The sequence below is a fragment of the Meyerozyma guilliermondii genome, genomic scaffold (assembly GCF_000149425.1).
Source record: "Meyerozyma guilliermondii ATCC 6260 scaffold_6 genomic scaffold, whole genome shotgun sequence".
Taxonomy (NCBI): Eukaryota; Fungi; Ascomycota; class Pichiomycetes; order Serinales; family Debaryomycetaceae; genus Meyerozyma; species Meyerozyma guilliermondii.
In genome coordinates, this window is record NW_001809795.1 from 607043 (window position 1) to 632673 (window position 25631).

The window sequence follows — 25631 nt, forward strand, 5'->3', positions numbered from 1 at the left end:
ATCTCTCACGATTTGAATCAGTCGCATTTACCTCATTTCTCTCATCCTGCATCTACCTCAGTTCGCAGCTAAAATCACCATCTACTGTTCACCACCCTAGCTCTTTCTCTCCATCATTCTCGGCGAATATGGATTCTGACGAGGAATACGTGGCGGCCGTAGACCGCGACTCGTCCCCAGAGGTGTTTACTGACGACGAGGATTTGGGAGGTCGTCGTTCCCGTGGAAAAAAATCGGGAAGTAGTGGGCCAGCGGCAGCAGATGGCGGGTATTCGTGGGAAGATCGGTACAAAAGACCTTGGGATATCGTCAAGGATGAAGACGAGGCAGGCCAGTCGTTGGAGAATGTCATCCAGACGATGATAGAGAACAGAAAAAAGAAAATCATGAAGAATCCCACCACTCCATTTCAGAGAGGAATCATTCGAACCTTGATTGTAATTATAGATGGGTCGCTGACGATGCTGGAAAAGGATTTAAGACCCAACAGGTTTGCCATGACTTTACAGCTCCTACAGGAGTTCATAGTGGAGTTTTTCGACCAGAATCCCATCTCTCAATTGGGTATCGTGATGATGCGAAACGGTGTTTCGAATCTCGTTTCTGAGGTCAATGGCCTGCCCCAGTACCATATAGACAAATTGCGGCTGCTTCGGTCGCGACAGCATAATCGTTTCGAGCCTAAAGGAGACCCGCTGCTTCAAAACTCGTTGGAAATGGCAAGAGCAATGCTCAAATACAACTTTGGTACCAATATGGACGACAACAAAAACTCGAAAGAAGTGCTCATTTTGTTCGGGGCGCTCTTTACAAGCGACCCTGGGGATATTCACAAAACTATAGACAACCTCATAAAGGACGAAATCAAGGTTAAGATTATCGGACTTTCCGCCCAGGTGTCAATCTGCCAACAGATCGCCAACAAAACGAATAACCTAGGCTCGCGAACAACTGGTGCCAATTCTTCTTCCGGCTCCAATTACTCTGTCATCATGAACGAAACTCATTATCGTGAACTCCTCATGGATTGTGTGGTTCCCTTACCGGTCGCTGCCACAGAAAAAAGGTCCACTGTTGGAGTCCCACTCATCAAAATGGGATTTCCCCTGAAAGTTCTGCCTCCCATTTCCGCCTCCAACAATACAGTCAATCTTGACCTTCCCGTTCTTTGTGCGTGTCACCCGACCAATGGATCTCTCGAATCGAAAGATGCTGTAACAATTGGCGCAGAGTCTTCTACCAGCATCATAGGATACCAGTGTCCTCAGTGTCGCAGTAGGGTGTGCCATCTTCCAACCATCTGCCCAACATGTGGATTGATGCTAATTTTGTCCACTCATTTGGCGAGATCTTACCATCATCTAGTACCGCTTCGAGAGTATAAAGAGGTTCCAGCAGCAGACCATTACGAAGGTACTCACTGTTATGGCTGCTTGCTCAAGTTTCCTGAAGCAGGCGGGCCAGATGGACCACTTCGAGCAAGTTCAAGATACAGATGTCCCACATGTGCTCGTGATTTTTGCATTGATTGCGATGTGTTTGTTCACGAAACCCTCCACAATTGTCCAGGGTGTGAAAGCAGATCAGGAAAATAACCATTAACTATAAACGTCAACTAATTAGTCGTCACTTTTGCATATTTTACATCACTTGTTGCCCCACGTAGACCCCGAGCCCCATGTGCTTTTGTCACCTCCACGGTTGCCCCAAGTAGAATTACTGCCACTTCCCCACGCAGACCCTGCTCCTGCTCCGGCTCCGGCACCAGCTCCAGCACCAGCTCCAGCTCCCCATGTGGACCCTGCGCCATTATCTCCCCAAGTAGAATTGCCAGCATTTCCATTGGAGCCCCACGTTGAAACACCACCATTGGCATTTCCCCAAGTAGAAGCACCGGCATTTGCTCCAGAACCCCAGGTCGAAGCTGCTCCATTTCCACCTCCCCACGTAGAGGCTCCTGAGTTGGCATTTCCTCCCCAGGTAGAAGCACCACCGGGAGTTTTGCCCCAAGCTGTGGCACCTCCTCCCCAAGATGTACCGCCTCCAGCACCACCACCGCCTACCATTGGCGTAGCACCGCCATTTCCCCAGGCAGATTTTCCGCCCGACGAAAATGCTGGTCCAAATCTGTTCTGGTTGTTCATGGAAGAACCACTGTTTTGAGGTCCGTTGTTGGCACCGATAAACCGCAAGTACGGAATAGACTCACCACGTATTATAACACTCAAGTTGTTCTTGTTAACCTTGATTTTTTTGGATTTGGTATGCAACTCAATACGAGCAAACACATCGTCGGTATCGGTCACCTTTCCCATAAGCCCCTTATGATTTCCACCAGTAACAATAACGTCCTTGTAGATCAATTTGTCACGCCCACCGCGACGAGCAGTAACAGCTGGTGACGGACCGGCCACCTTGTTTGGATTCATTTTGGTAAGATCTGGTCCCTTAGGTCCGTCTCGTGTCACCGCTAATACATTCATACAGTTGGTGACGAAAAACCCAAGGTTTTCAGAGACATCATGCAGCTGTATGAACAACGAGTTTTTGAATATATGCACAACAACACCTTCGCGCTTCTTGTCGGTGGCTAATTCTCTTACTGTGTCTCCAACCTGAACAGTATTTCCATTTTTATCAGTGGCTATCTGTTCACGACGGGTCATCCGAAGCTTGGAAGCTATACCTGAAGGCTTGACGGTGGTAAGACGACCATCAGACGTAAGAAGCTCGTACAAGTCCTTGTCTGCCTTCACTATAACACCCACAGTAGACGCATTGAGCTGTACCAAGTCCTTGATATCGTACATGCCACCAGTTTCCGTAGATGTCAGTGCGTCAGTAGCTTTCACCAAGTAATTGGCGAAGACTCTCACGTCTGCCTTGGTCTGGTCACTCAAAAGAACCACGGAATCTCCTTCAAGCTTGATAACCAAGCCTGTTTCGTCGGCGTGCTTACCAGCGACAACTCGAACATGGTCTCCTGGAGCGAAAACTTTACGAAGATCTGCCGCAACCACTGTCAATTCTTGGTTCACGAAACGAGGATCTCCACTATCGGTCACCATTATAGTGACTTCGTTGAGAGACAGCGCTGTGACTTTACCCACAGTACGAGCCTGTTCACCACGACGAACTTCTACTTTATCGCCGGGTTGAAATGCTGAGGTTTGTTCCTTTTTCATCAGGGCCACGGCTGACACATCGATACCATCGTCGCCCACGTTGAAACGCTCCAACTCAGCGAGAGTAGGATTCACATCTTTGGTGTTGATGAACTGAAGCTTGAAATCCTTATACAAGAACCCATCGACATAATCGTCACCGCGGTAAATGTAGGTTCTAGGACCCCTTCCGGGCGATAAGAATTCGCTATCGTAGGCTCTGGCTTCTTGTTCCGAGAATAAACGGGCGGGAGGGCGCACCTTCAGCTTAATTCTGCGGCCGTCTCTGTCAAAAGTGTCGTTTTTACCATAGTCCAATCTGGGGACAAGTTTACATCGAACATCCAACCCGTTCTCAGAAAGATTATCCACTATAGCAAGGTCTCCCTTATACTTTCCTCTGGTCATACGAACATAGAGTCCAGGCACGATCTCCACGTCGGAACTTTTGACCTGTTTCAAAAGATCGGGATATTCTCTGACTGGAACCAAAAGCCGATTCTTGGGGTACACGTTCACCATACCTGCCAACGCTCGGTCAATGGCTTCGGCACGCTTGGCTTCGATATAGATATAGCCCTTGAACGAGTCTCTTTGGAACACCGTCAAGATATCGAGAGGCCGTCCGGTTCGGGCGAGGGTTCTCTTTTTGTCGAAGAGCTTGCGAACAAGTTCTTTTTCACGACCAGGTGAACAACGAATGGCGTAAATGGAAGGGTCGTTGATAGATGGCATGAGCAACTTTTGAGATACTGTACCAGAAGTGGCGCTATCTCCACGGTAAACAGAATGGGTTTTACGGTAACGTTGCTTCAATGTTTCTGCCAACGCTTCGGCATCCTGGTCCTCGGTTTCCTGTCTTCTACGGTCGAATTCCCGGTGCAATCTGTCGTCCTGGCGCTCCGTCTCGGGCGCCTCCTTGTCGTCAGCTAAAAACTGTTCTCTCAACAATTCGGCCTCTTCGTCGTCTTCGTCGATTTCCTCATCTTCTTCATCGTCGACTTCGGCTTCGATATCCACAAACTGGTTTGCCCTCCGCCGTTTCCGCGACCGCAAATCGTCGTCCTCGTCGTCATCATTTTCGTCTTCGTTTTCGTTTTCGTCTTCATTGTCGTCTTCGTTTTCATTCTCATCTTCATTTTCGTCTTCGTTTTCGTTTTCCTCTTCGTCTCTTGGCTCTTCCTTCACCTGTTCTTCTTCTTGCTTGAGAGCGGCCGCTTCCTCCAGGCCCATCTCATCGAACAGTCTTTTACGATTTACAGGCTCTGTCTCTCCATCGTCCGCGACATCAACCTCGGCAGCTTCCACATCGAAGTCGTCGACGTCGTAGCCATCTTCGCCGTCGGGATGCTTGTGTTCGACAAAATCAGACATGATGGTGAACGAGGAGATTTTTCGTGATATTTTGGCGCGCGGTACTGCAGACAAGAACAAGATGCTATACGGCTGCAAATGAAATGAAAAAGGTAATGCTACAATCGATCAGCTACAATCAAGTTTTCAGCAAATGGGAGTTTTATTGCTTTTGTGGTTTTTGGCTACACTGGTTTATTGATTTGTATTCTATACCTGCATGCTTTCTACACTAAGCAAGCACCTTCCAGAAGTTTTTCCAGGTCCAGTTCAGCTCAGGAATATCTTCAGGGTTTTCTTCGATATCAGTGAAGATTGACTTCAAATCCACCTCCTCCGGACGCAAGTAGCGTGTTTTCTTGAAAAGTTTCCAGAATGTAAACAAACCAATGGACAACGGAATGATAAAGTAGCTGGTGAAGAAAGACTCGATTTTGAACTGGCCGGGAATAAAGTTGGTGAATCCTCCTGTGATCAAAAAGACAAATGACATGATTCCGGAGAACCACGCTGCGAAGGGTCCGAATCTTGTGGAGTACGGTAAATCCTTTCTGGTGTAACCTTGTGCCCTTAATGCTCTGTCCATATGAATGTGGTTCGCGGAAATCAAGATCCACCTCAAAAGCAAATTAGAAGAGGTCAAGCCCTGGAACCAGCTGAAAATGGTCGATGAAGTGGCAGAAACCGACATGTATGCCAAGGGCAAAAATATAGCCACAAACGCAACTCCATAGTATGGAACTCCTCTTTTGGTGGTTTTCAAGAAAATCTTTGGAGCCTGGTTTTTTGCAGCCAACGAGAACAAGTTCCGAGAACCCTCCACCATACTCAAGTTTCCAGCGGACCAAGCCGAGGTCAAGACGATAGCATTGATAATATGCGGTAAAACGTGGATTTTGGCATTGTTGATTGCAATGACAAAAGGACTTGATTGGGCGGTTCCGGTTCCGGATGCAATGCGAGGGTCGTTGTAAGGAACTATCATGGTCAAGAAAAAGACTGTGATAAGGTACAAGGTGATAATACGCACAAAGATGTTCTTTGCACCGTGAAATATCGCATGTCTACTATTCTTGGTTTCGCCAGCCAAAATTGCAATATTTTGCACCCCGCCATAAGAGTATACAATTGACGAGATGGCAGACCAAATTCCAGTCATTCTTCCTCTTGCACCAGTATAAATGTATTCTGCAATTGGTCCGGGGTCTCTCCAGTACTGGAACCCAATTGCGTGGTGATTGGGACCACCTCCGCACACTATCACCAAGCTGGTGATGATGATTATCACAATCAAGATAATTTTCAACCACCCAAAAAAGTACTCAATCTCGCCATAAAACCGAACCGAGTAGAGATTGGTAAGAATGAACAACACTCCAAACACTGTTATAAACACTGCTGGGCTTACATCTGTCCAGTATGTCATTACAACTGCTGTGGCAGAAAGCTCCGCCGGCATTATAGCAGCATAAACCGAAATCCACCCAAAGGCAAAACCCACGGCTTCGTCGATAAACTGCTCGGAATGACGAACCGTGGCAGCTGTTGCAGGCAAAAAAGAAGCCACCTCGGCAATTGCAACCTGGTTGCAACCAACCACTATTCCCACCAACACATACCCTATAAGCATTCCAACGGGACCAGTTTTTTTCAAAGTACCACCAGAAGACAAGAATAAACCGGTTCCAAACACTCCCACCAACGTCAACATCTGGATATGTCTTTGACGAAGACCCTGTCTTAAAAGAGTTCTATCATATTCAAGAACTCCTCTTTCTTCTCCGCTAGTACTGGAGTTCCAAGACTCGATTTCCACCAAGTCGACATTTTTTGCAGTCGCCGATTTGCTATCTGAAGACGCTGACATACTTGAATAACAATTTTGGGTTGGGATCAGTCCCTTTTAACGTCGGAGTTGTGTGAGCTCCACAGTGATAAGAGCCAAGGCTGCATACTGCTGACAAAGGGAGACTTTTAATTTGTCACATTTTGCCATTTTTCTGTTAGTCATAAGCAGCTAAACCGAGACAGATCATAAGAGACAGTCATGGCAGACATTGCACACAAACCATAGCATTCAGCTATCCCACCATAAACCCCAAGTACCAAAATCAAGTGCCGCGCAAAGTTCGCAACCATTGTGCGACGAGCTCCATTGTGGCGCAAAATGCCAGTTCCAAAAATGCCACAACCAGTTTCTCCGGGAAGCTAAAACCGAGACGTTACATGCTGGAATCAAGGCACCAAAAGATAGCAGAACAGCTGAAGCGCAATTGCAATAGCGCCGTCACCGATGCGGCGCAGTCGCTTATCAGTTTGACAGGGTTGACAGATAAGAAAAGGAAGATAACCGGAATGGTATCGAGATATAGTCTGGTGGTATAAGCCATTGCAGCCGTAGGGAAATGTAATTGTACCAAAAGTGCAATAAAGTTGCAATTTAGTGGTTGCAATTTAAAGGTTGCAAAATGTACCTTCAGACTTCTTGGCACTTATTGTAGCTAGTCGTCACCCTATCCTCAACTATCCTCAGCTATTCTCAGCTTATCCTTCAGCATATCTCATATCCTCAGCTTATTCTTATCCTCGGCTATTCTTTGTCTTACTTCTTTTCTGTATGCTGTACCTCAGTATGCTATAATCTGTATGCTAATCTGTCTGACATGCTACCATAAAAACCAAAAAAATTCTCTCGTATCCATGACTTTTCACATTCTAATAGTACTATTGAGCTTTCTCGTCGCCGTTTTTGGCTTCGAGGCTACTCCTCGCAAAAGTATCGATTCTATCAGAACCAAACCCACCAACTGCACTTCTCTTCGTGCCATTGATTTTGATCCAAAAACAATCTTTTTGTGCACGGAGACCAATTCAACACTTCTCCACCACAGTCTACTTGATACAGCTTCCAGAGTGGGTGGAAATCTTGTTCCTTCGAATCACGACGTTCAGCTCCAAGAGCTCGGAATTAGTGCCGATTCCAATACTTGGCTCGAAGCTTCCAATGGATACTACTATGGTAATTTGGAGCCCATGGTTCCGTTGAGCGGGTGTCTTGATAGTAGTCATGGCGCTGGAGGCTCATTGGCTGGAGAATTTTCAATCAATTTGGGTACAACTTCTTCATTGGATTTACCGTTTCTTTGGGCATCGGGTTTCCAGCCGTCGCTCGTTGGAGGAGTTACAAACGACATAGATACCTCGTTTACCATCGCCAGGCAGTTTCTGTGTTTAGTCCCAGCCAATTCTACAGGCCAGATCTTCTACAGGCCGTTCCGGATCGAAGTTGCAAAACCGCGGATTCGTCCATGGACCGTTATTAAGGGACTTCGGTCTAAAATCCTCCAAGGAAACTGGTTGCAACTACAAAAGGCATCCTTCTACTCGGCAGCCACTCCCCCACAGTTTTTGTGTGTTACAGACCCCAAAGAACTCAAGTGCTAAAGAAAGCTGAGCTGAGCTGAGCTGAATGAGTTGAGTGTGGCTCGCATCAATACACCCGAACATCTCACTGTAGGGCATCTCACTGTAGGGCATCTTCTTTTGTTTCACCATGTCAATTGAAAGCTACGCCGCCGAGCTCAAGTCGGCTCTTCGTCAGTTCCCCAACTTTCCCTCGGAGGGTATTCTTTTTGAGGACTTTTTGCCGATTTTTGCCAAACCGGAATTGTTCAAAAATCTCGTAGAGGCATTCAAGTTGCACGTGGGAGACACCAAAGTCGATTATGTTGTGGGATTGGAAAGTAGAGGGTTTCTCTTTGGCCCTACGCTTGCGTTGGCTCTTGGAGCTGGGTTTATTCCCGTAAGAAAGCCAGGAAAATTGCCAGGACCAACTTTAGAAGCCACCTTCCAAAAGGAATACGGAACCGACAAATTCCAGATCCAAGAAGGTGTGATCCCTAAGGATGCCCGTGTCTTGGTCGTGGACGATATATTGGCTACTGGAGGTAGTGCAAGTGCTGCTGGCCTGTTGGTGGAGAAAAGTGGTGCAAAAGTGGTGGAGTATCTTTTTGTGATGGAGCTTGATTTTTTGAAGGGACGTGACAAGTTGAACAGCCCTGTTTTCACGTTGTTGAGTGGCCAGGAGGCGAAAGTTGGAGAAGTAGAGAAGTAGAGAATAATAGAAAGCTGGAATTCAATATATTATCTATCCGCTTTTGAATACAAGAAACGCCAACTCGCCGATGTAAAAATAACAGAAAAATCCATGCTCGTGAGTAACATAAGAACCAAAGCTCTTTCCCACTATAACATGCCATGTAGGACCATACAAATGGTCCATTTCTTTTTTCAAAAAAGTAGAATAATCCTTTTCAACACTATACGTGGAGAGCGCCTGGGCTGCCAACTCGAACAATCGAGTCTGGGTTTCTTCCGGCAAATCAGATGCCTTTAAGACCGCTGGGTTAGTTAAAAATTTCAACGAGCGAGCGAAAGTAAACTTACGGGCTTCGGATTCCATACGCAATACTAACGGAATCAAACATTTGTCTTGGTGAAACATCCGTACACCACCACATTCCACGAGCTACCAATAGTTCTAAGTTGTACTGGTTAGTACCTGAATTCCGGCATGGATGTCATTGGCACAAACAACAGCATTCCTAGGATGGCCAGGCCCAGAAAGTAAGCGCAATAGCAATACTGACTAATGTCAGATGTAATTTAAAAGGCATCTGTGCACCAGGTTCCGGTTACCCCACACTAAGTATAAAAGCCAACTTTGTTGCTTTCAGCAAATAGACAACATGTATGGATTTTCCAAGATTGAAAGAGAAGTTCTGAAGGCAATTCCAAATCCTGAAAGCCCCAAACCTCAAGGTGTGGCTCCAGTGCCCTCCAGTGAATTGGCCCGTTTCGTCTACGATTATGCCAAGAAAGAGCTTCCTCCAAAAACCTTCAACCACTCACTTCGAGTGTATCTGTATGGAGTAGCTATTATGAACGACCACTTTCCCAAATGGTCGTTGGATCCAGAAGTTATCTTTGTAACTTCAATGCTTCATGATATTGGAACCACCGACAAGAATATGGCTGCAACAAAGATGTCGTTTGAGTTTTGGGGCGGCATTCTTTCACGGGATCTCATCTTAGAACATACCAAGGGAAACCAGGAGTATGCCGATGCTGTAGCTGAGGCTATCATTCGTCATCAGGATCTTGGAGAAACTGGTTATATCACCACTTTGGGGCTCATTACTCAGATTGGAACCATTCTTGATAATGTGGGACTTTACACCCATCTCATTCATGAAGACACTTTGGATGCTATAAACAGACAGCATCTGCGTGACGGGTGGCTCTCGTGCTTTGCTGGAGCCATTGAGAATGAAAACCGCAAAAAGCCTTGGGGACATACGTCCAAGCTTGGAGTGGAGCAGTTTCCCAAGGATGTGATGAACAACAAGGTTCGGTACCAAAAGATGTGAAAAGAAGAAAAAAACTGAAGCAGAACTAAAGCATGAACAGACTGACAAAGTTGAACAGACTGAACTCAAGACTGGACTTAAGAACTGAGACTGACTGAGCTGATTGAGACTAACTGAGCTGACTAAGAAAGAATTCCTCAATACGTTGACCTGATATTTATAGTACTTCATTACAATCGCTAGAAGCAACAGAACTTGTAGCATTGGTCCGATATCTTTCTCTTCACCTTTTTCTCCTAATCTTTTTCTCTCCCTCACTTTCTCTTCGCATTTCGCAGCCGCAGCTTTCTCGCAGCCGTCGCGAAATCATCACCTCTCCAATCTCCACCACCATTCCCATGCTACGACCTAGCAACATTTCAACAAACTACTACAAGATAGCTCATCTCCATGATATCTCGTATCGCATCTACACGGCTGTGGACTCGGCAAATGAACAAATGCTCTTGGAATTGGAGGTGCAAATCCGTCACGACCATCCATCTATCCTCATCAATTACTACAATAGATCGCTATTTGTGTTCCAGTTTTCCCATGTGGCCTCGTCTATCGACCTCCAGGAACTCTATCCTCAACTCAAATTGCTGCTGTCTCATACTTCCTCGCCAAAAGATCTCACCACCTCTCGAACGGTGCGCCCGGCTGCTGACGATCCGGTACCATATGCTGGGCTTTGCTTTTTGAAGGCGGTCAAGAAGCTTGTGTTGTTCAATCTCTCGCGTGCTGGCGCCGTGAAGCTTTTCGGAAACTATGCCGTGGCCGCCGATGATGAAAAAACCTACTCCATGATCTACCTCGATCCCATCTTACTTCCCTCTGGCGATGTGTTGGTATCGATGTCTCGCCGGACAAAACCTCGTCTCTTGGCCACATCCGTGCTTGAAACATCTTCCTCGGCTTACTATGCAATTTACTTGATTCCTTCTGGAATTCGATGCCATTTATTCGGAGCCAATCTCGAAGCATGTCTCACTTCGGTGCCTCCAAGTAACCACAAACCGCTCATATCACTCCTAGAACGAGCCATCGGCGTATCCATCAGTCTGGACATCCTCTGGGTGAAACTCGTGCCCAATTTGCAGCATTTAAACAACCAGACGTCTCCCATTTCGCAATTCGTCCATTCAGTAGATAACAAAAAGTATATCATGTGGCCATGGAACCTCTGTCTAGTTCAATACGGCCACACGGAGCATCTGGAGGAGCCGTTGAAGAACTCGCCGTTCGACCCTGTTGGCATGATTTCTGAGTTTCTTGATTTTTCCATTAATGTGCATCTGCAAATGGCACCGCTGCCCCACGATTCTCAACTAGCACCTCCGTTCAGTGTTCCCAGTATAATGTCTACCGATGCCAGCGGCGAGGTAGTAGAGGTAAGAGACTCGGTGGAAGATGAGGTGTTCCCGTCGCCGCTGGTCGGCCTTCCAAAGGAGAATGAAAGAAGCGAAAAACTGGACGACGAGCTCGATGATCTTTTTGGGGATAACAGCGAGCCGGAAAATGACGACAAGCAACAAATCAAAGACATTTCAGTTAAAGACACTACGACTGAAAATGGCGATGTCGAAATGCATCTGCCATCACCAAAAACCGAACATATTAGCAGTCCTTTAGTAGCTGCTACATCCATACAAAACCTGCAAATCCTGCAAAATAAACTGCCAAACCAGCTGAGTCAATCCCAGCAATCCCACCAAACATTTGTGGATATTCCCAAAGACCAAATGCTCACCAAAGAACAAATGCTTGCTTCCTTCAGAGCCACCCCTCAGTCCTATGACGATCCTGGTGCTCCACCAGCCATCATGCCCACCCCTGTGGTACCCCAGCACTACCAGTCAACTCCGGGAGATACCATTCCGTCCAAATCGGTGTTCTCACCAATCTTGTTCAATCCTCTCATAAAGAACAATATAGACACAAAATACGGCAAAGGAGGAAAATTTTATGTTGAAAAAGATTCTTCTGTTGGCGTGGAAGATGCCAAGAGTAAAACAAGAGCAACCAGTGTCCTGGCTCCTACAAATAAAGACGGAGTAACAGGATTGGGAATTAGTCGACACCGCCAACTGAAAGATTATGAAGAAGTGTTCGCAGACGATGAATCCATGGACTCAGAGAAAAGCGCTAGTAGCGATGAAAGTGACGAAGATGAAGCCGACGACAACGCAATAATGGAGAGTGTAACTCTGCCGTTGCGCCTTAATGTGGCAGATATGTCTGCCGATAATGTGAAGAGTGCACCGAATAATCCTTCCAACGGTGAAAACTTCAATGGAACTCATGGTCCCGATGGACAGTCGTCGTCTCTACCCACTTCTTCGGTGCCTATTTCTCTGTCGGTAGCTGGAGCAGGTCTTGCTTTCAATACAGGCTTGGCCAACGTCGACAGTTTCTACCTGCCTTTTATGAAAAATACAAAGAAAGACTGGCCCGAGTCTGTGCAACTGGAGGAAGTGCTGAACCCACTGGATGCATCGGAGCCAGCATCCACGAATGCTTCAGAACCTGCTCTGCGTAATCTGGAACCAGAAAGCGACCATACCGAAGAAAAAAAGCAAGATAGCCAGCCGCCTTCTTCTTCCTCAACCAATTGTCTTCCATTGATATTGCGAGGCATCAATACCAGTACCATTCCCGATATGTTTTTGACTAATAATATCGAAAACAATATAAAGAACGAGCTCATTATGGATGTCGAAGCCGATACAGAAACTTCTGATCTTGGATGTGGAATGGAATTGAAAGCCAAGTCTGAGGGCTTGAACGATTTATTGGAGACTTTGGTCCCATCCCTAATTTTTGACCATGGATTGACAAACATAGATTCAAAATTGGTCCAGTATTTTGTCAATGACGAGGAAGAAGCGTTGGTTCACCTGGATCGAATCCCGCTCCACCTTTCTACCGCATTCCTGTCTCTCTTTCCTCATAGCTACAATGTTTCATTGTTTGAGTTTCTCACCCCAATCTACGGCCAAGATGAGAAAACATCCTTTTTGGATGAACTAACCGTCACGGGAATGCTACAATTTGAAGGTGAAAAGCTCAATAATTTGCAGTGGGACGCTATATATCCTGATGCTGGAAACCAGGAATCAAGCGACATCGAGACATATCTCCAATTGGTTTCTCAGATAGAAGAGTCTCCGGAACGGGAAGATTCAGGTATAATTGCCTTAAAAGAACCAATGATTACTGTTAAAAAAGACGATGCCATTATCAACTTGTCATCTACGTCGCTTTCATTTTGGAACTTTTTGAACTTTAGTCCAGTAAATGGACCGAAAGACTTTCAAACTGTACTAGTGTGTGATTCGGATCCTAACAACACAGGGTCTCAATTCTTGGACTCTTTAGCATATTGTTATCACGAATGCTCGTTTGGAACTATGGCCAAGTTGAACTTGAATTCTCTGCTGAGTTTGGATTTACAACGAATCAATGGAACCATCAATATCGTCTACGACGAGACACTGGAAAACGGTGGTGCCGTGAGGGTTGTGGAGCGAGAATTGATGAAGCTCGCGGAACTCATCAAGCTAGATTTGATGGAAAAATCCAACAGCTTTGATTTCAAGAGTCCGTTTCTTCTACTTTTTGCACTCTCCGATACTCGTTTCAATGCCCACCTTCTGGTTGCAAAGTTACTAAGAAATTTCAGGCAAGTTTTGCGCCAGAACCAATTACCTATAGTCGAGGTATTTTGCCATATTATACCTTCATCGGTACTTTTTAAGGGTCCGCCGTCTTCCAGAAGTCTCCGCTACCTCTCCAGCTCGAAACTTTGTCGTATTGCTATGAGTCTTTACAATCAGTGCCCAACATTGAAACACAACTCTGCAACGAGACCACTCAATAAAACCGCCTTTGCAACCTTGGCGAAAGACCCTCCTGAAAAGCTCCGTCTAAACCTTCCAGGTGCCACGAAAGACTCCAAAGACGCATACAGTGACGATATATTTCTTCATTTGGCGTACGAAAGAAGCATAGATAAAAGCTGGATTGTGGGTGTTTGGTCTGATCCTCGAGGACTACTTACTCATACTAAAGCGTGGTACTGTTCGCCTTCTCGTCGTACAACTAAAGTTGCTAATAGTATTGAGGAGGTGTGCGACGACCTTTGGGCTCTTTCCATGGAATTTTTCAAGAACCTAATCGAGCAAGCCAGCAAGAATGTTTCAGGAAGAAAGTTTTTGGTGCTCACGAGGGTGAACAATGTCATCCCCGATGACGAGCTAGTTCACTGGAAAAGGCTTAGTGTCAAGCACAAGGAAATCTCTTTGATTGTGCTATCGGTGAACAAATCTCCAAAGACAGTTTTCTCGAGTAGCTCCAATGGAGAAGACGAAACCATGGAAAAAACCGAAAATGTTCCTACCACCATGCCTCCAGACATACCTCTGGTTGACTCAGATGTGTTTCGCCTTGGCTACGGAAACTCAAACAGCACTTCACCTGCTGCTATGATGGGCAGCTCTCCTAACAATATCAACTTTCTGTCTCCTCGTCAAATACTCAATGCTCTGGGTAATTTTTTGTCTCCGCAAGATCTAATTTCTACAGTGGGTTCTTTGGGAGGTCACAACGGAGTCAATGGTGGAGCCAGTCCGTCAAAAGTTGCAGAAGTTGTTGATACCGAAAGAATCCTTGAAGATCCCAGCCAAGATATTTGTGCTGTGGTTCCAATCACCACCTTACCAACCGTCAATTCTCCCACTAGATTGGCTATGAAAAGTGGATACCTTTTAGGCTCTTTTGGACCCCAAATGTTGCAGTATGAAGTCAGTTTGCTTTCTTGTTCAAGCTATTGGAGTCCCGATGCAATTATGAAGATATTGCTTCGTCATTACAAAAAGATGATAGTACTAGGAGATATCTTGTGTATCAAAGGCAAGTTTCAACCTCCTCAATTAAGCAAATCACGCTTCACTGATGAACAGGCGGCTTCAGCAATTGTTCCATGGCACATTACTGCCGTGACAAAAGCCTTGGATTACTTGGTCCATGTGGAAGTGAACTAAATTGAGGAAGTGGAGAGAGGATCCAAAATTGGTGTGAGGTATTGTTTCTATTAAAGTTCCATGAGATTTTCATGAACTTAAATTGTTGTCTATAAGGTTGTATGGCAGAATTATAGGGTCTAGCCTTCTAATTTTGTTCTAAGTTTCATGTCATTTCAAAGTCTGTGAACTTGGACACCGACCTCACCTTGGGCCCGTTCCAATAAAACACAAGTGGGATCAAGATCATTGCCGTGGCTATGAATCCCAAAACACTGGATCCCCATCCAACAGGAAAATTGTTGGTGGCTAGATTGGTGTACAATGGTTGAGCATAAAGCGGTGCAACGCTAGCGGCCACCGACCTCCATAACCCATTGCTTGCAATAACGGAGGCATAGTAGTCAGGAAACGACATTCCCAAATAGTTGATCAAAGTTTCGAAAATGATAAAGTTTGCAAACCCAGCTATACAAGCTCCTATTAATGGTCCGCACCAATGAGCTTTTGGGGTAGCCGACCAGGCAAAAATGAAGATTCCCGCCGGTAAGAGAAACCCTCCCATCACCGCCATGGGTAGGAAAACTTCAGGATAAACCATCTCACTTTTGGTGTATCTTTTGGTGAATTTGAAGTAGATGAAAATTGTGTATACGACGGACCCAAGAATGACTCCCACAAGCATGCTGGTAGCACTGACACCCTCGAGTAGCGGTGTGAACCCATACATATCCTCAAATACCATAGGAAACGTTTCATACCACAAGTACAAAATACTGTAAATCAAAGCCGAGTAGATGTTGATGAAAAGAACCACTGGTTCCGAAACAGTTATCTCAACAGATCTCAAGAGATATTCCTTGACAAAACCCCTATCCACTGCCAAGTGCCTCAACTCTTCATTAGTTCGTATGTCGGAGTTTCCCGTAAGTTCTCGCAAGTGTCTTGCTCTTTTGAACTTTAAAGTAGGAGGGTAAGTTTCTGGCAAAAAAAGTGCAAACAGTAAAAGAGACGAGCCTGTTATAATCAACAAAAACCAGAAGCACCATCTCCAGCCTTTCCTGGAGTTTATTGCTGCTCCTAATACCGGACCCAAACTGGGTCCACAGAGAGAACAAACGGCCCAACCTCCGATCACAGTGGGGATATATGGTGTCTTTATAACATCAGAAACTGACGCTGCGCCCATGGCTAGCACTGGAGAAGCAAATACACCGTTGAAAAAGCGTAAAATGCAAATTGAAGTGATCGTTTGTGACATGGCAGTGGGAATCTGAAGAACTGCAAAAAGAAAAAGTGTTGTAATGTAAACGGGGCTTCGTCCAATCTTGTAGTATTCACTTATTGGAGCGAAGAATAGCGGTCCGACTCCGTATCCTAGCACGAACAAAACCATGGGTAATAAAGCAACTTCTCTTCCCACACCAAATTCTTGCTGAAGGTCTTTCATTCCCGCAGTATAAATGGACAGTCCAATGTACACAGAAAGACAGAGGAACCCTATTTCGAAGCAGAAGAATGCTTTGAGATAAACTGGCCAGTTTTTCGGGTTATCGTAGTTGGTTTCCTTGTCCCAATCGTCATCAATCATGTCTGCATAGGAGTCGTATTTCTCATTGTACTTATGCAAGTCGTTCAGCAAGTCTGTAGTTTTAACAAACCAATGGTTGGTGAGCGAGTCGAAAAGACATTGTTTCAAGAAATGGACAAGAAACATAAATTCTTTGAGGGCTCCGTGCCAGATATACTTATCAATTAGCAACCAAAATCTCGGACCAACTCCGCGCCGCACGCCGGTACCTGCAGCCCGAGATGAGCCAATGCCAACAAGCCAAATGCCAAAATGTCAAGTCCACGAAAAGCCAAATCCACCAAAAACGAGGCGCAAATATGAAATTAGCAGTGACACATTCAAAGTAGTTTGGGTTTGTGTCAAACTCTATTCGGATTTTCTTGTGTCAAACTCTAACGGTTTTTCGCATCTCGGTCCAAATGCGGAACTCCACCGCACAAGTGCCCGGAATTTGAGATGCAAGGCTGATGGTGTCACTTTTCGTGTATATTAGGCCAAAAGTGGCTCGATCAGTCTAGATTCGTCTAAGATGAGATAAAAGAAATTGAAACTTGCTCTCAATCTGTGCTACGCTTTGGGCATTGGTGTATTTGGTTGCTCAATGGAGTGGAATGGTAAAAGAAACTTGCACCAGCATTTAACCTTTGAGTTGACTAAAAACGGTTTTGGATGTTTCGTTTGGGATCGTGTTTTATTGGAATTTGACTTTATCGTTCATTCATTAGCAATTACGCTATCTCTTATCGTTAGTTTTTCATATCATACTCATCTTTTCTCTCCTATCTCTCATATTATGCTCATATTGCTTTCATCTCTTTTTCATATTATTCTCATATTTTTCGTCTTTTTCTCTTATTATTCTCAAGTTCTTCTCACACTTTTCTCATATAATTCTCATATAATTCTCATATAATTCTCATACTTTTCTCATATTATTCTCATGTTTCCCTCATGTTTTTCTCGTGTTTTTCTCGTGTTTTTCTCATGTTTTCCTCACCTTTGGTTCACGTTCTTCTCGTGTGGTACTCATATCTTTGTCATATCATCATCACATCTTTCTCATATTCTTCTCTTGGTCTTCTCATATCTGTCATATCATCATCACATCTTTCTCATATTATTTTCATCTTTTCTCAGGTTTCATATCCTTTTTCTCATTCACTCCATCACGTAAACTCACTCAAGTACGGTCTGATCCAGTCCCTCTTACCCAATGGAACACCTTCCTTTCTCAAAATGGCATATGCCATTCCAACATGGAAGTACAAATTGGGCATATGCCTAATAGTTATAACATGTTTTACCGGCGCCTCCTGACGTCCCTGAGGGGTATCGGTCATAATGAGGGTTTCTCCAATTTCATTAGCTTTTTCTTTATCAACTTTTTTTAACTGCTCGAGAGTACGGGCAATTCGAGAATGCATTTCTTCATAATTTCCAATCTCACTGCTTTGAGGTTCGTACTCTTGACCACTTAAAAGTGCCGCTACCGACTCCGCCAGTAACGTAGCATAATAAACTTGGAAACTTAGGGGATTCATATCTTCAACAAGACGAGCCGAAATAAAGGTTTCTGAATTTGGTTTCTCTTCAGCAATGGTGAGGATTCTATCGAGGGAACCTAGGGCACCATTGGCCATTTTTATCGATGCATCGTAGAGAGAATATGCCATTTTAGTATTGGTGCGAATGTGAGTTTTCAAATTGAATCGAACGTATGCGAGCGCAAAAATGAATATCGCGCATAAGTCTGAAGCTCTGTATGGAGGTTAAAGTAAGATTAAAATGGCTCAAGTCGAGTTAGTATGGAGATATTGGACTTTAACTAGCATAGAGATATTAGATTGTTAAAGAATTTCATCACTCTCTCAACTAAAATTGAAGAGCTTCTTTGTTAAATTTGCAACCATTAATGGAGAGAGGTTGCAAATTGAGAAAATGGCAAAAAATGCAGAATGTATTTTTTCAAGAAAATCCAAATCACAAACCATAGTAGCCACCTGATTTGAATCATCTACTTACTTTCCCTTCCCCCTTTAATAGTCTTTTCTCATCTTTTCTTTCCCATCTTTTCCTTCCTCTCTTTCTCGGTCACGTGCCACCTCCCCATTATCACCAACCGCGTTTGCAAACACAACATGGAGTCCACACAAGAGCTCATAGATACCTACCACCAGGGGTCCCTGAGACCCGAGACTTTACCTATGGAGCGAAAAATGAGCCCTGAGAAGACTGGGACCCCTTTTAGGTCCTCATATAGGCGTGGAAGCAGCGTTTCTCCACTGAAAAAAACGCGCAACGACTATCAAGATCATATTTTTCGCATGAGAGGCAAAGAACGAGGCTCTGTGAGTGTCTCTGGGAGTCCTTTAAGACCACTCAACCGCGACTCACGCGCGGATCTTACAGTATACGACGCATTTGACGAACCCAGTCCATTTCGAGATTCTGGAGCTGATGTGTTTTCGAAAATAAGCCGGGATGGAAGCAGTGTTGATCGAGAAATCGACGATTTCATAGCACGAGAAGCGCAGTTTCTGGATCAGCAAACCGAGTATGTGTTAAGGGATACTCATAAAGTGATCCATAGTATTCCAGACAGCATCGTGGCTAGTGCAGAAGGTGAAAAGTATTATACTATGTTGACGGCGTCTATAAACAAACTTACGCGTGAAATGGACAACTTGCGACACGAAAACAACCTCTTGCGAGATCGTGACTACACCAGTGACTACAGAATACGAGAATTGGAGGCAAGAGTGAGCCATCTCCAGATGGAAAATGGAAGGTTAGCTAGCCAACGGGTGACAGGAGTGGCCGATTCTGCGGCCAAAAGAGCCAATGAGCTATTGAGGGCCAAGCTACTCAAGTACAAGCGGCTCAATGACGAGTGTAGAAAGTGGCATGGCGACAAGAGCTATCGACTTGAGGGCTTGATTGAGCAGCTCGAAGAAGCGATGAAGAATAGTGAAAAGCAAGACAATCAACAAGACAAGACCAACCAAAAGAGCCACGACGGTAAGGGCCAACAGAAATCCCAAGATAAGCAGGATGGTCAAGTTCATCTCGAGTCGGTCCAGATACCGTCTCCGCAACTGGAACCCGATAGTAGTTTGTATGAAAAATTCGAGTCCGCTGCCAAAAATGCGCTGGCACCTTCACTGGCTGGATCCAATGACATGCTAGCCGCTCTCAACATGAACAATCGGCTTTACGAACGATTATTGGCGTTCCTCGACCAACAGGTGTCAGCCGCACCTCACCACGAGTGCAACGAAAACGTTCCTCCATCGCAATGCAGCGCCTGTACCAACCCTCCAGCAACAACCAACCCCGGCCACGATACTATGCAGCTCATGGGGGAGTATAAATGGACTTTGGGATAGAGGATATGGGGTGGTTATGACCGTGGTTTGCACCCATAACCGTGATCCATCGGGACTGTATACAGGAATCGAGACTTGAGTAACAATAAAAAGTATACAGTATAAAGTGTACAATTATCTATCTATAGTATATTTGGTCTATAGCAGTGTATTATAGACATAGTTAGCAACACACAACAAACTCAAGAACTCAAAAGAGGTCTTGCCAGACCTCTTTTTGTTCGTCTGGGATTTCCTGCATGGGCGCACCGTGTTTACATTCCGCATTTGGCCCCAAATTCACGTACGCGAATTTGAAGGAAAACACTTTTGTTGCTGATTTACACCTTCATTTTGTGGTTGTTTTACACTACTTGTATACCTCTGCTAAACACCCCTGCCCTCTGGAGTACCGCTACTGTGCACTTCAACCCCACAAAGCCATCATCCACTATAAAAACTTTGTGAATACTTGCGGGTTTTCTTGAAATCACAGAACAAAATTCTCAACGAAATGCGGTCCACAGTCTCCAATGAGAACGAATACCGGCTAGCACGCTCACGAAAGTTGGAGCTGAGCAGCTCGGACCGTGAAGCAAAAGCTTTGGCCGATGTGTCGAACCAATATGGAGCTGGAGCTGGAACGGCCGTCAAAAATGAAAAGCGAAAGCCCCTTGGAGGAGATATAGCTCCGCTACCACAGACCAATTCCAAGCCCAATGTGTTCTCGCTGGAGCTTGTGCCGTCCAGAATGCCCCAGAAGCGCCAGGCAACGGAACTGTCCACGAATCTCATCGGTAAATTGCATTCCGAATCCAGTGCATCCCACAAACGGTCGCGCAAGATTGACTACGAATGGCAGGATTTGGATGAGGAGGATGCCGATGACCCATTGATGGTGAGCGAGTACGTGGGAGAGATTTTTGCGTATTTGGGCGAGCTTGAATACAAGACGCTTCCTCAGCAATATCTTCATAAGCAAACACATATCAAACCGAAAATGCGGCTGATTCTCGTGGATTGGCTCGTGGAAATGCATATGCGATTCCGATTGCTTCCGGAAACGTTGTTTCTCGCCATCAATGTCATGGACCGGTTCATGCTGATGGAGGTGGTGCAGATCGATAAGCTTCAGCTTTTGGCTACTGGATCGTTATTCATCGCTGCAAAATACGAAGAGGTATTCTCGCCTCTGGTTAAAAACTACGCATACTTCACCGACGGCTCGTACACAGAAGAAGAGATCCTCCAGGCCGAAAAATACATCCTCACAGTCCTCGATTTCGAACTCAATTACCCCAATCCCATGAACTTTTTACGAAGAATTTCCAAAGCCGACGACTACGACGTGCAACTGAGAACCCTAGGAAAATACCTTTTGGAAATCACCATCATCGACTACAAATTCATTGGCATGTTGCCGTCTCTCTGTTCGGCTGCTGCCATGTATATTGCCCGTCTTATTCTCCAGAAACTGCCGGTGTGGACTGGCAATCTTATCCACTATTCCGGCTACCGTGCCGCGGAAATGCGACAATGTGTTGACCTCATTGTCCAGTACCTTGTGGCACCCGTCGAACACGACGAATTCTTCAAGAAGTATGCCACAAGAAAGTTCATGAAAGCATCGGTGGTGTGTCGTAGTTGGGCCAAGAAAGCCGTGCAAGAAGGCCGTGATCTTTTCGCCAGCGAGTTGCAGACGACACGCCCGCAATGATTATAGAACTTTTAAGACATGGCCGGGGGCCGTTATGAGTTAATGAGAGCACATAAGTTCAATAGCATATAATTTTCTGTCGTTAGCAGTCCATCGTCCTGCACCCACACTCTCCGCGATTCTCACCAACTACATCTGTGATCTCAAACTACGCGTCTTTCATGTTTGAAGACTACACCGTTTTGGTGCTCCAGGAAACCCCTGGTGCCACAGATATCGCCGAGACACTACAAAAGAACGGGGCAACCATTAAACAGCTCTCAAATCCTACAATAAACCAAATTACTCATGAAAAAATCAACCACATCATTTCACCAACTTCCGATTTTCCTGCCTATATTGCCTGCAGACGAGCCCTAATTCCTGTCACGACTCCAGAATGGATCTGGGAGTCACTCAGGTCCTCCAAACCGTGCACACCGAACAGATTTACCCCAGATCCTCACCTATTCATGAAGGATGTGTTTGTCTGTGTCGCCGATAATCTTCCTCGCGGCGATAAAGAGGCCATTTACGGCGGCGTAGCGGCTTTCGGGGGCCACTACCTTGACGATTTAACGAAATATACCACCCATTTGGTGGCAACGGACATGCGGAACGTAAAAAGCATCATTGCAGCTAACGTAATTGATACTCCAGACGAAGAAGGACACATCATTGACATCAAAATCGTCACTCCGCGATGGATAGACGCTTGCTTATCGCTGGGAAGTTTCGTAGACGAGCTGGACTACTTGTTAAATGGTCTTTCTGAAACTGAGAGCCAACTTGAAGTTCCCATTTCGCACTCTGGCCCCATTGCAAATCGAACCGTTTACTGTGCCTACACTTCGCCACTTCTTGTTGACCTCCTAAAACATCACGGTGCTGTTGTAAAAACTGAGTACGACCCTACCGTGGATATATACCTTGGACCCCATAAGTCTGGCTCTGCTTACGAAGCTGCAGTGCAGTCCATTCATACCGTCATAGGCACTTTGTCGTGGATATACTCCGTTCTTGCATCAAGCACATGGCACTTGCCTTCTAACCTTCTCCATTCGCCCATTCCGCTACTTCCTCCACCTGATTTTGCCGGTCTCAAAATATCAATCACTAATTACAGCGGCGAAGCAAGAACATATTTGGCTAAGCTCATCGTGGGATTGGGCGGAGAGTTCACAAAGACATTAACCCGCTCCAATGACTACTTAATAGCTGGATCTCCGCACGGCAAGAAATATGTCACCGCTACAGAACGATGGTTGGACACAAACGGCGTTCCTACCATAAAGGTTGTAAACCATGTTTGGCTTGAAAAATGCTATGCTTCGTGGTCTCTAGTGGACGACAACGATCCAAAGTACCTACCTGGAACCTCAACACCCTTGGGCTTTGTCCAAGAAGATGAAGATATTATAACTCAAAGCAGTCAAACTCCTCAAGCATCACCCCAAACCCCAATAACCTCCCCTGGAGACACGAAAGAAAAGCAACACGGACAAAATAATAGTCTGATCACACCTAATAGCAAAAATGAAGCGGTGGACATTTTAGCTAACAATACTCCACAAAGTGAGACAAAGAGTGCTCGTAAGAGTAGGTCTGCAGCACAAAAGGCAGCTCAGAAACTTCACGCCGACATGAACGACCTCAACGATTATCAGAAGATGGCCAGGAGTACCCGGATGATGAAAACTTATATGGAGACACTAGATGCTCAGACACCAGTGAAACGTCAAGTAGAAGTGGAGAGGGCCACAGAGAGTCCTCCACCCAAAAAGAAGAAAGCGGTAACTAATGTCAATGCCATAATAACTGGAAGTGAAGATGAAATAACCTTGAGTCGTCTGGATTTAGCAAAACTATCGCAGGTGGGCATCAAGGTCAATAAAGAACTCACCAAAGCTCATCGGGTCGAAGTCATTATTGCGCCACGCATTCTTCGTACTGAAAAGTTTTTGACCTCGTTGAGTCAAGCAGACAAGATAATTCATCCTCAGTACCTCATTGACCTCCTAAAGGTAGTGAATGAGTCGTCCACATGGGAGCTGATAAACAAGCAGTTCAAAATGGACGATTATTCTCTCGACAAAGTAATTACCACGAAGGAAGTTAACAAAGATTTGGGAGTCAGTGGAAACGTAAATGGACTTTCTCATTGTCTTACCAGTCCCAACAAAGGAACACTCTTCAAGAATATGCAATTAAACTTATCAACTAATCTAAACGGAGGTGTTAGCGTCGTGGAGGCTATTCTTGGCAGTCATGGTTTGAAGCATCATACGGCAATTAAAACTTTAACACGCAAGACACAACTTATAGGCGACCATCCCGTGCTTGTGGCTCACGCAACCAAAGACCAAAAGCTTGTTTCCAACTTTAAGCGAATCTGCCCCGATGGAACAGTGGTAACATGGGACTGGTGCGTTCGCAGTATATTCGCGATGGAGCTTGTTGACTATGAAGCGTACAAATTGTAAAAGTTCTTTTAAATAAACATCTATAATACAACCCTAAATGTCTATCAAGCTTGGACCATCACCGTTACTCTTTGGTGCATTTCCAAACCCATAGCCGGTATGGGATGGGTTTATTTGCAGGATACCAGTATTCAAGAATGGGTTTCCTGTAGCATTTGAGCTGACCCTGAAGTCATTGTCTTGTCCATAGCCTGTGCCCGTTGAGTTGATGAAGTTTTGCGTCTTTGTATGTTGATGAGGGATTCTAGTAGCACCGGTATTACCAAAGGTATCTACACCGGTACCCTGAGCAAGAAGGTTGTTGAGCTCGTGAGTACTGTCGTAGCGCAGAGAAGTCTGCTGGGCTTGCTGGGCTTGTTGTGGACGAGACTGAGACTGAGCTTGCGCTTGTGCCTGAGCCTGAGCCTGAGCTTGCGCTTGTGCCTGAGCCTGAGCTTGAGCTTGAGCTTGAGCTTGCTGCTCCTGTTGCTGCTTTAAGAAGTCTAACGATTGTTGCTGAGTATTTTGTTGTTGAGGTTGTTGTCCCAATGCAAATGGGTTGTTAGAGCCGGTCTTTAAAGGCTGCAACTCTTCAGGCTGACCGTAATTGAATCCTGTAAATTGCGGCTGAGTTTGTTGTGGAGCCTGCGGTTGTGCAAACATATACAGAGGCTGCTGCTGGGGCTGGAAACCGGTATACATCTGATTTTGAATGGGGTTCCCAAACATATCCAATTGTTGGTATTGCGGCTGTTGGAACCGGGGCTGGTAACCTGTAGCCATGTAATACTGGGGCTGTTGTACCTGCAGAGGACCATCCAAGTCCAACAAGTTTGCATTCAGTCTCTGCTGCTTGCGCATTTCCTCTTCTTCGAGCGACAACTTGAGCGCCGCCTCGAGGTCCGGGTCGTTTTCGGACTCTGGGTGTCTGTTCAGTTCCTGTTCCGCCGTCATTCTCAGCATTTCGAGCGCACGTTGCAAGTCGTCGTCATAAGGGTCGTTATTGTTGCGGGTGGTGTTTCTGCGTCTGCGATTTTCCCGGCGGGAAGAATCGTCGTCAGAATCTCCGTCTCCACGGAACCCACGACGATTGGATTTGGCAGCCAAACTACGTTCGTGGCGAAGACGTTCGTCATCCCGCAAAAGCAGCACAAGCTCCTTAGCCTTGACTCGGATTATCGCACCTTGGTCGTTGTTCATTTCATCAAAATGTACAAATTCTCGCAACGTTTTGATGATATAGAGGTTGTCCCGCGCCCACATGACACATTTTTCCGGGCCAAAACGAACCAAATAGTCCAAAACCGTCAACGATTTGGCAACATGGCGCCAGTTCTTACCCTTATCGTTCAATCTCCGATCCAACATGTCCATTACTTCCAAGAACTCCGTCTGGGACCGATCACAGCAAGCGGTGACTTCTTCCATATCGAAGGTTGTAGGGCCGGTTGGATCGTTCGAGGTTGCATTTCTGACCGTCTTCTGCGCCGACGAATACCCGTTCGTGACGTTTTTGATGCTGCGTACCAAAGACTTTGACATTATCCTCCTGAAATGACGACTTGACTGCGGAGGGAGAGAAGGTG

The 25631-nt window shown here is 45.5% G+C and overlaps 13 protein-coding genes across 13 annotated transcripts; 8 read left to right on the plus strand and 5 right to left on the minus strand. All coding sequences in view use genetic code 12, as the record gives it.

The window, feature by feature from the left end:
• Positions 1–128: 128 nt before the first annotated feature.
• On the plus strand, positions 129–1595 carry PGUG_04942 (TFIIH/NER complex subunit; the record flags this gene model as incomplete). Its single annotated transcript, XM_001482937.1, has 1 exon — positions 129–1595. One exon carries the CDS (start codon positions 129–131, stop codon positions 1593–1595), a length of 1467 nt encoding a protein of 488 aa, XP_001482987.2.
• A 51-nt stretch (positions 1596–1646) lies between these two features.
• Positions 1647–4538, minus strand: SPT5 (transcription elongation factor; the record flags this gene model as incomplete). Its single annotated transcript, XM_001482938.1, has 1 exon — positions 1647–4538. One exon carries the CDS (start codon positions 4536–4538, stop codon positions 1647–1649), a length of 2892 nt encoding a protein of 963 aa, XP_001482988.2.
• A 211-nt stretch (positions 4539–4749) lies between these two features.
• Positions 4750–6384, minus strand: PGUG_04944 (uncharacterized protein; the record flags this gene model as incomplete). The annotated part of the gene is made up of 1 exon (XM_001482939.1): positions 4750–6384. The coding sequence occupies one exon, from the start codon at positions 6382–6384 to the stop codon at positions 4750–4752; it is 1635 nt and encodes a 544-aa protein (XP_001482989.2).
• Positions 6385–7163: 779 nt separating this feature from the next.
• Positions 7164–7961, plus strand: PGUG_04945 (uncharacterized protein; the record flags this gene model as incomplete). The annotated part of the gene is made up of 1 exon (XM_001482940.1): positions 7164–7961. One exon carries the CDS (start codon positions 7164–7166, stop codon positions 7959–7961), a length of 798 nt encoding a protein of 265 aa, XP_001482990.2.
• A 109-nt stretch (positions 7962–8070) lies between these two features.
• Positions 8071–8631, plus strand: APT1 (adenine phosphoribosyltransferase; the record flags this gene model as incomplete). Its single annotated transcript, XM_001482941.1, has 1 exon — positions 8071–8631. The coding sequence occupies one exon, from the start codon at positions 8071–8073 to the stop codon at positions 8629–8631; it is 561 nt and encodes a 186-aa protein (XP_001482991.2).
• Positions 8632–9265: 634 nt separating this feature from the next.
• Positions 9266–9946, plus strand: PGUG_04947 (cyanamide hydratase; the record flags this gene model as incomplete). The annotated part of the gene is made up of 1 exon (XM_001482942.1): positions 9266–9946. The coding sequence occupies one exon, from the start codon at positions 9266–9268 to the stop codon at positions 9944–9946; it is 681 nt and encodes a 226-aa protein (XP_001482992.2).
• A 338-nt stretch (positions 9947–10284) lies between these two features.
• SRB9 (Srb9p) lies at positions 10285–14970 on the plus strand (the record flags this gene model as incomplete). The annotated part of the gene is made up of 1 exon (XM_001482943.1): positions 10285–14970. The coding sequence occupies one exon, from the start codon at positions 10285–10287 to the stop codon at positions 14968–14970; it is 4686 nt and encodes a 1561-aa protein (XP_001482993.2).
• A 145-nt stretch (positions 14971–15115) lies between these two features.
• On the minus strand, positions 15116–16666 carry PGUG_04949 (MFS transporter; the record flags this gene model as incomplete). Its single annotated transcript, XM_001482944.1, has 1 exon — positions 15116–16666. One exon carries the CDS (start codon positions 16664–16666, stop codon positions 15116–15118), a length of 1551 nt encoding a protein of 516 aa, XP_001482994.2.
• Positions 16667–17688: 1022 nt separating this feature from the next.
• PGUG_04950 (DUF1993 domain-containing protein) lies at positions 17689–18195 on the minus strand (the record flags this gene model as incomplete). The annotated part of the gene is made up of 1 exon (XM_001482945.1): positions 17689–18195. One exon carries the CDS (start codon positions 18193–18195, stop codon positions 17689–17691), a length of 507 nt encoding a protein of 168 aa, XP_001482995.2.
• Positions 18196–18660: 465 nt separating this feature from the next.
• PGUG_04951 (uncharacterized protein) lies at positions 18661–19908 on the plus strand (the record flags this gene model as incomplete). Its single annotated transcript, XM_001482946.1, has 1 exon — positions 18661–19908. The coding sequence occupies one exon, from the start codon at positions 18661–18663 to the stop codon at positions 19906–19908; it is 1248 nt and encodes a 415-aa protein (XP_001482996.2).
• Positions 19909–20401: 493 nt separating this feature from the next.
• On the plus strand, positions 20402–21604 carry CLB2 (B-type cyclin; the record flags this gene model as incomplete). The annotated part of the gene is made up of 1 exon (XM_001482947.1): positions 20402–21604. The coding sequence occupies one exon, from the start codon at positions 20402–20404 to the stop codon at positions 21602–21604; it is 1203 nt and encodes a 400-aa protein (XP_001482997.2).
• A 161-nt stretch (positions 21605–21765) lies between these two features.
• On the plus strand, positions 21766–24066 carry ESC4 (Esc4p; the record flags this gene model as incomplete). Its single annotated transcript, XM_001482948.1, has 1 exon — positions 21766–24066. The coding sequence occupies one exon, from the start codon at positions 21766–21768 to the stop codon at positions 24064–24066; it is 2301 nt and encodes a 766-aa protein (XP_001482998.2).
• Positions 24067–24099: 33 nt separating this feature from the next.
• PGUG_04954 (epsin) lies at positions 24100–25587 on the minus strand (the record flags this gene model as incomplete). Its single annotated transcript, XM_001482949.1, has 1 exon — positions 24100–25587. One exon carries the CDS (start codon positions 25585–25587, stop codon positions 24100–24102), a length of 1488 nt encoding a protein of 495 aa, XP_001482999.2.
• Between the last annotated feature and the right edge of the window lie 44 nt (positions 25588–25631).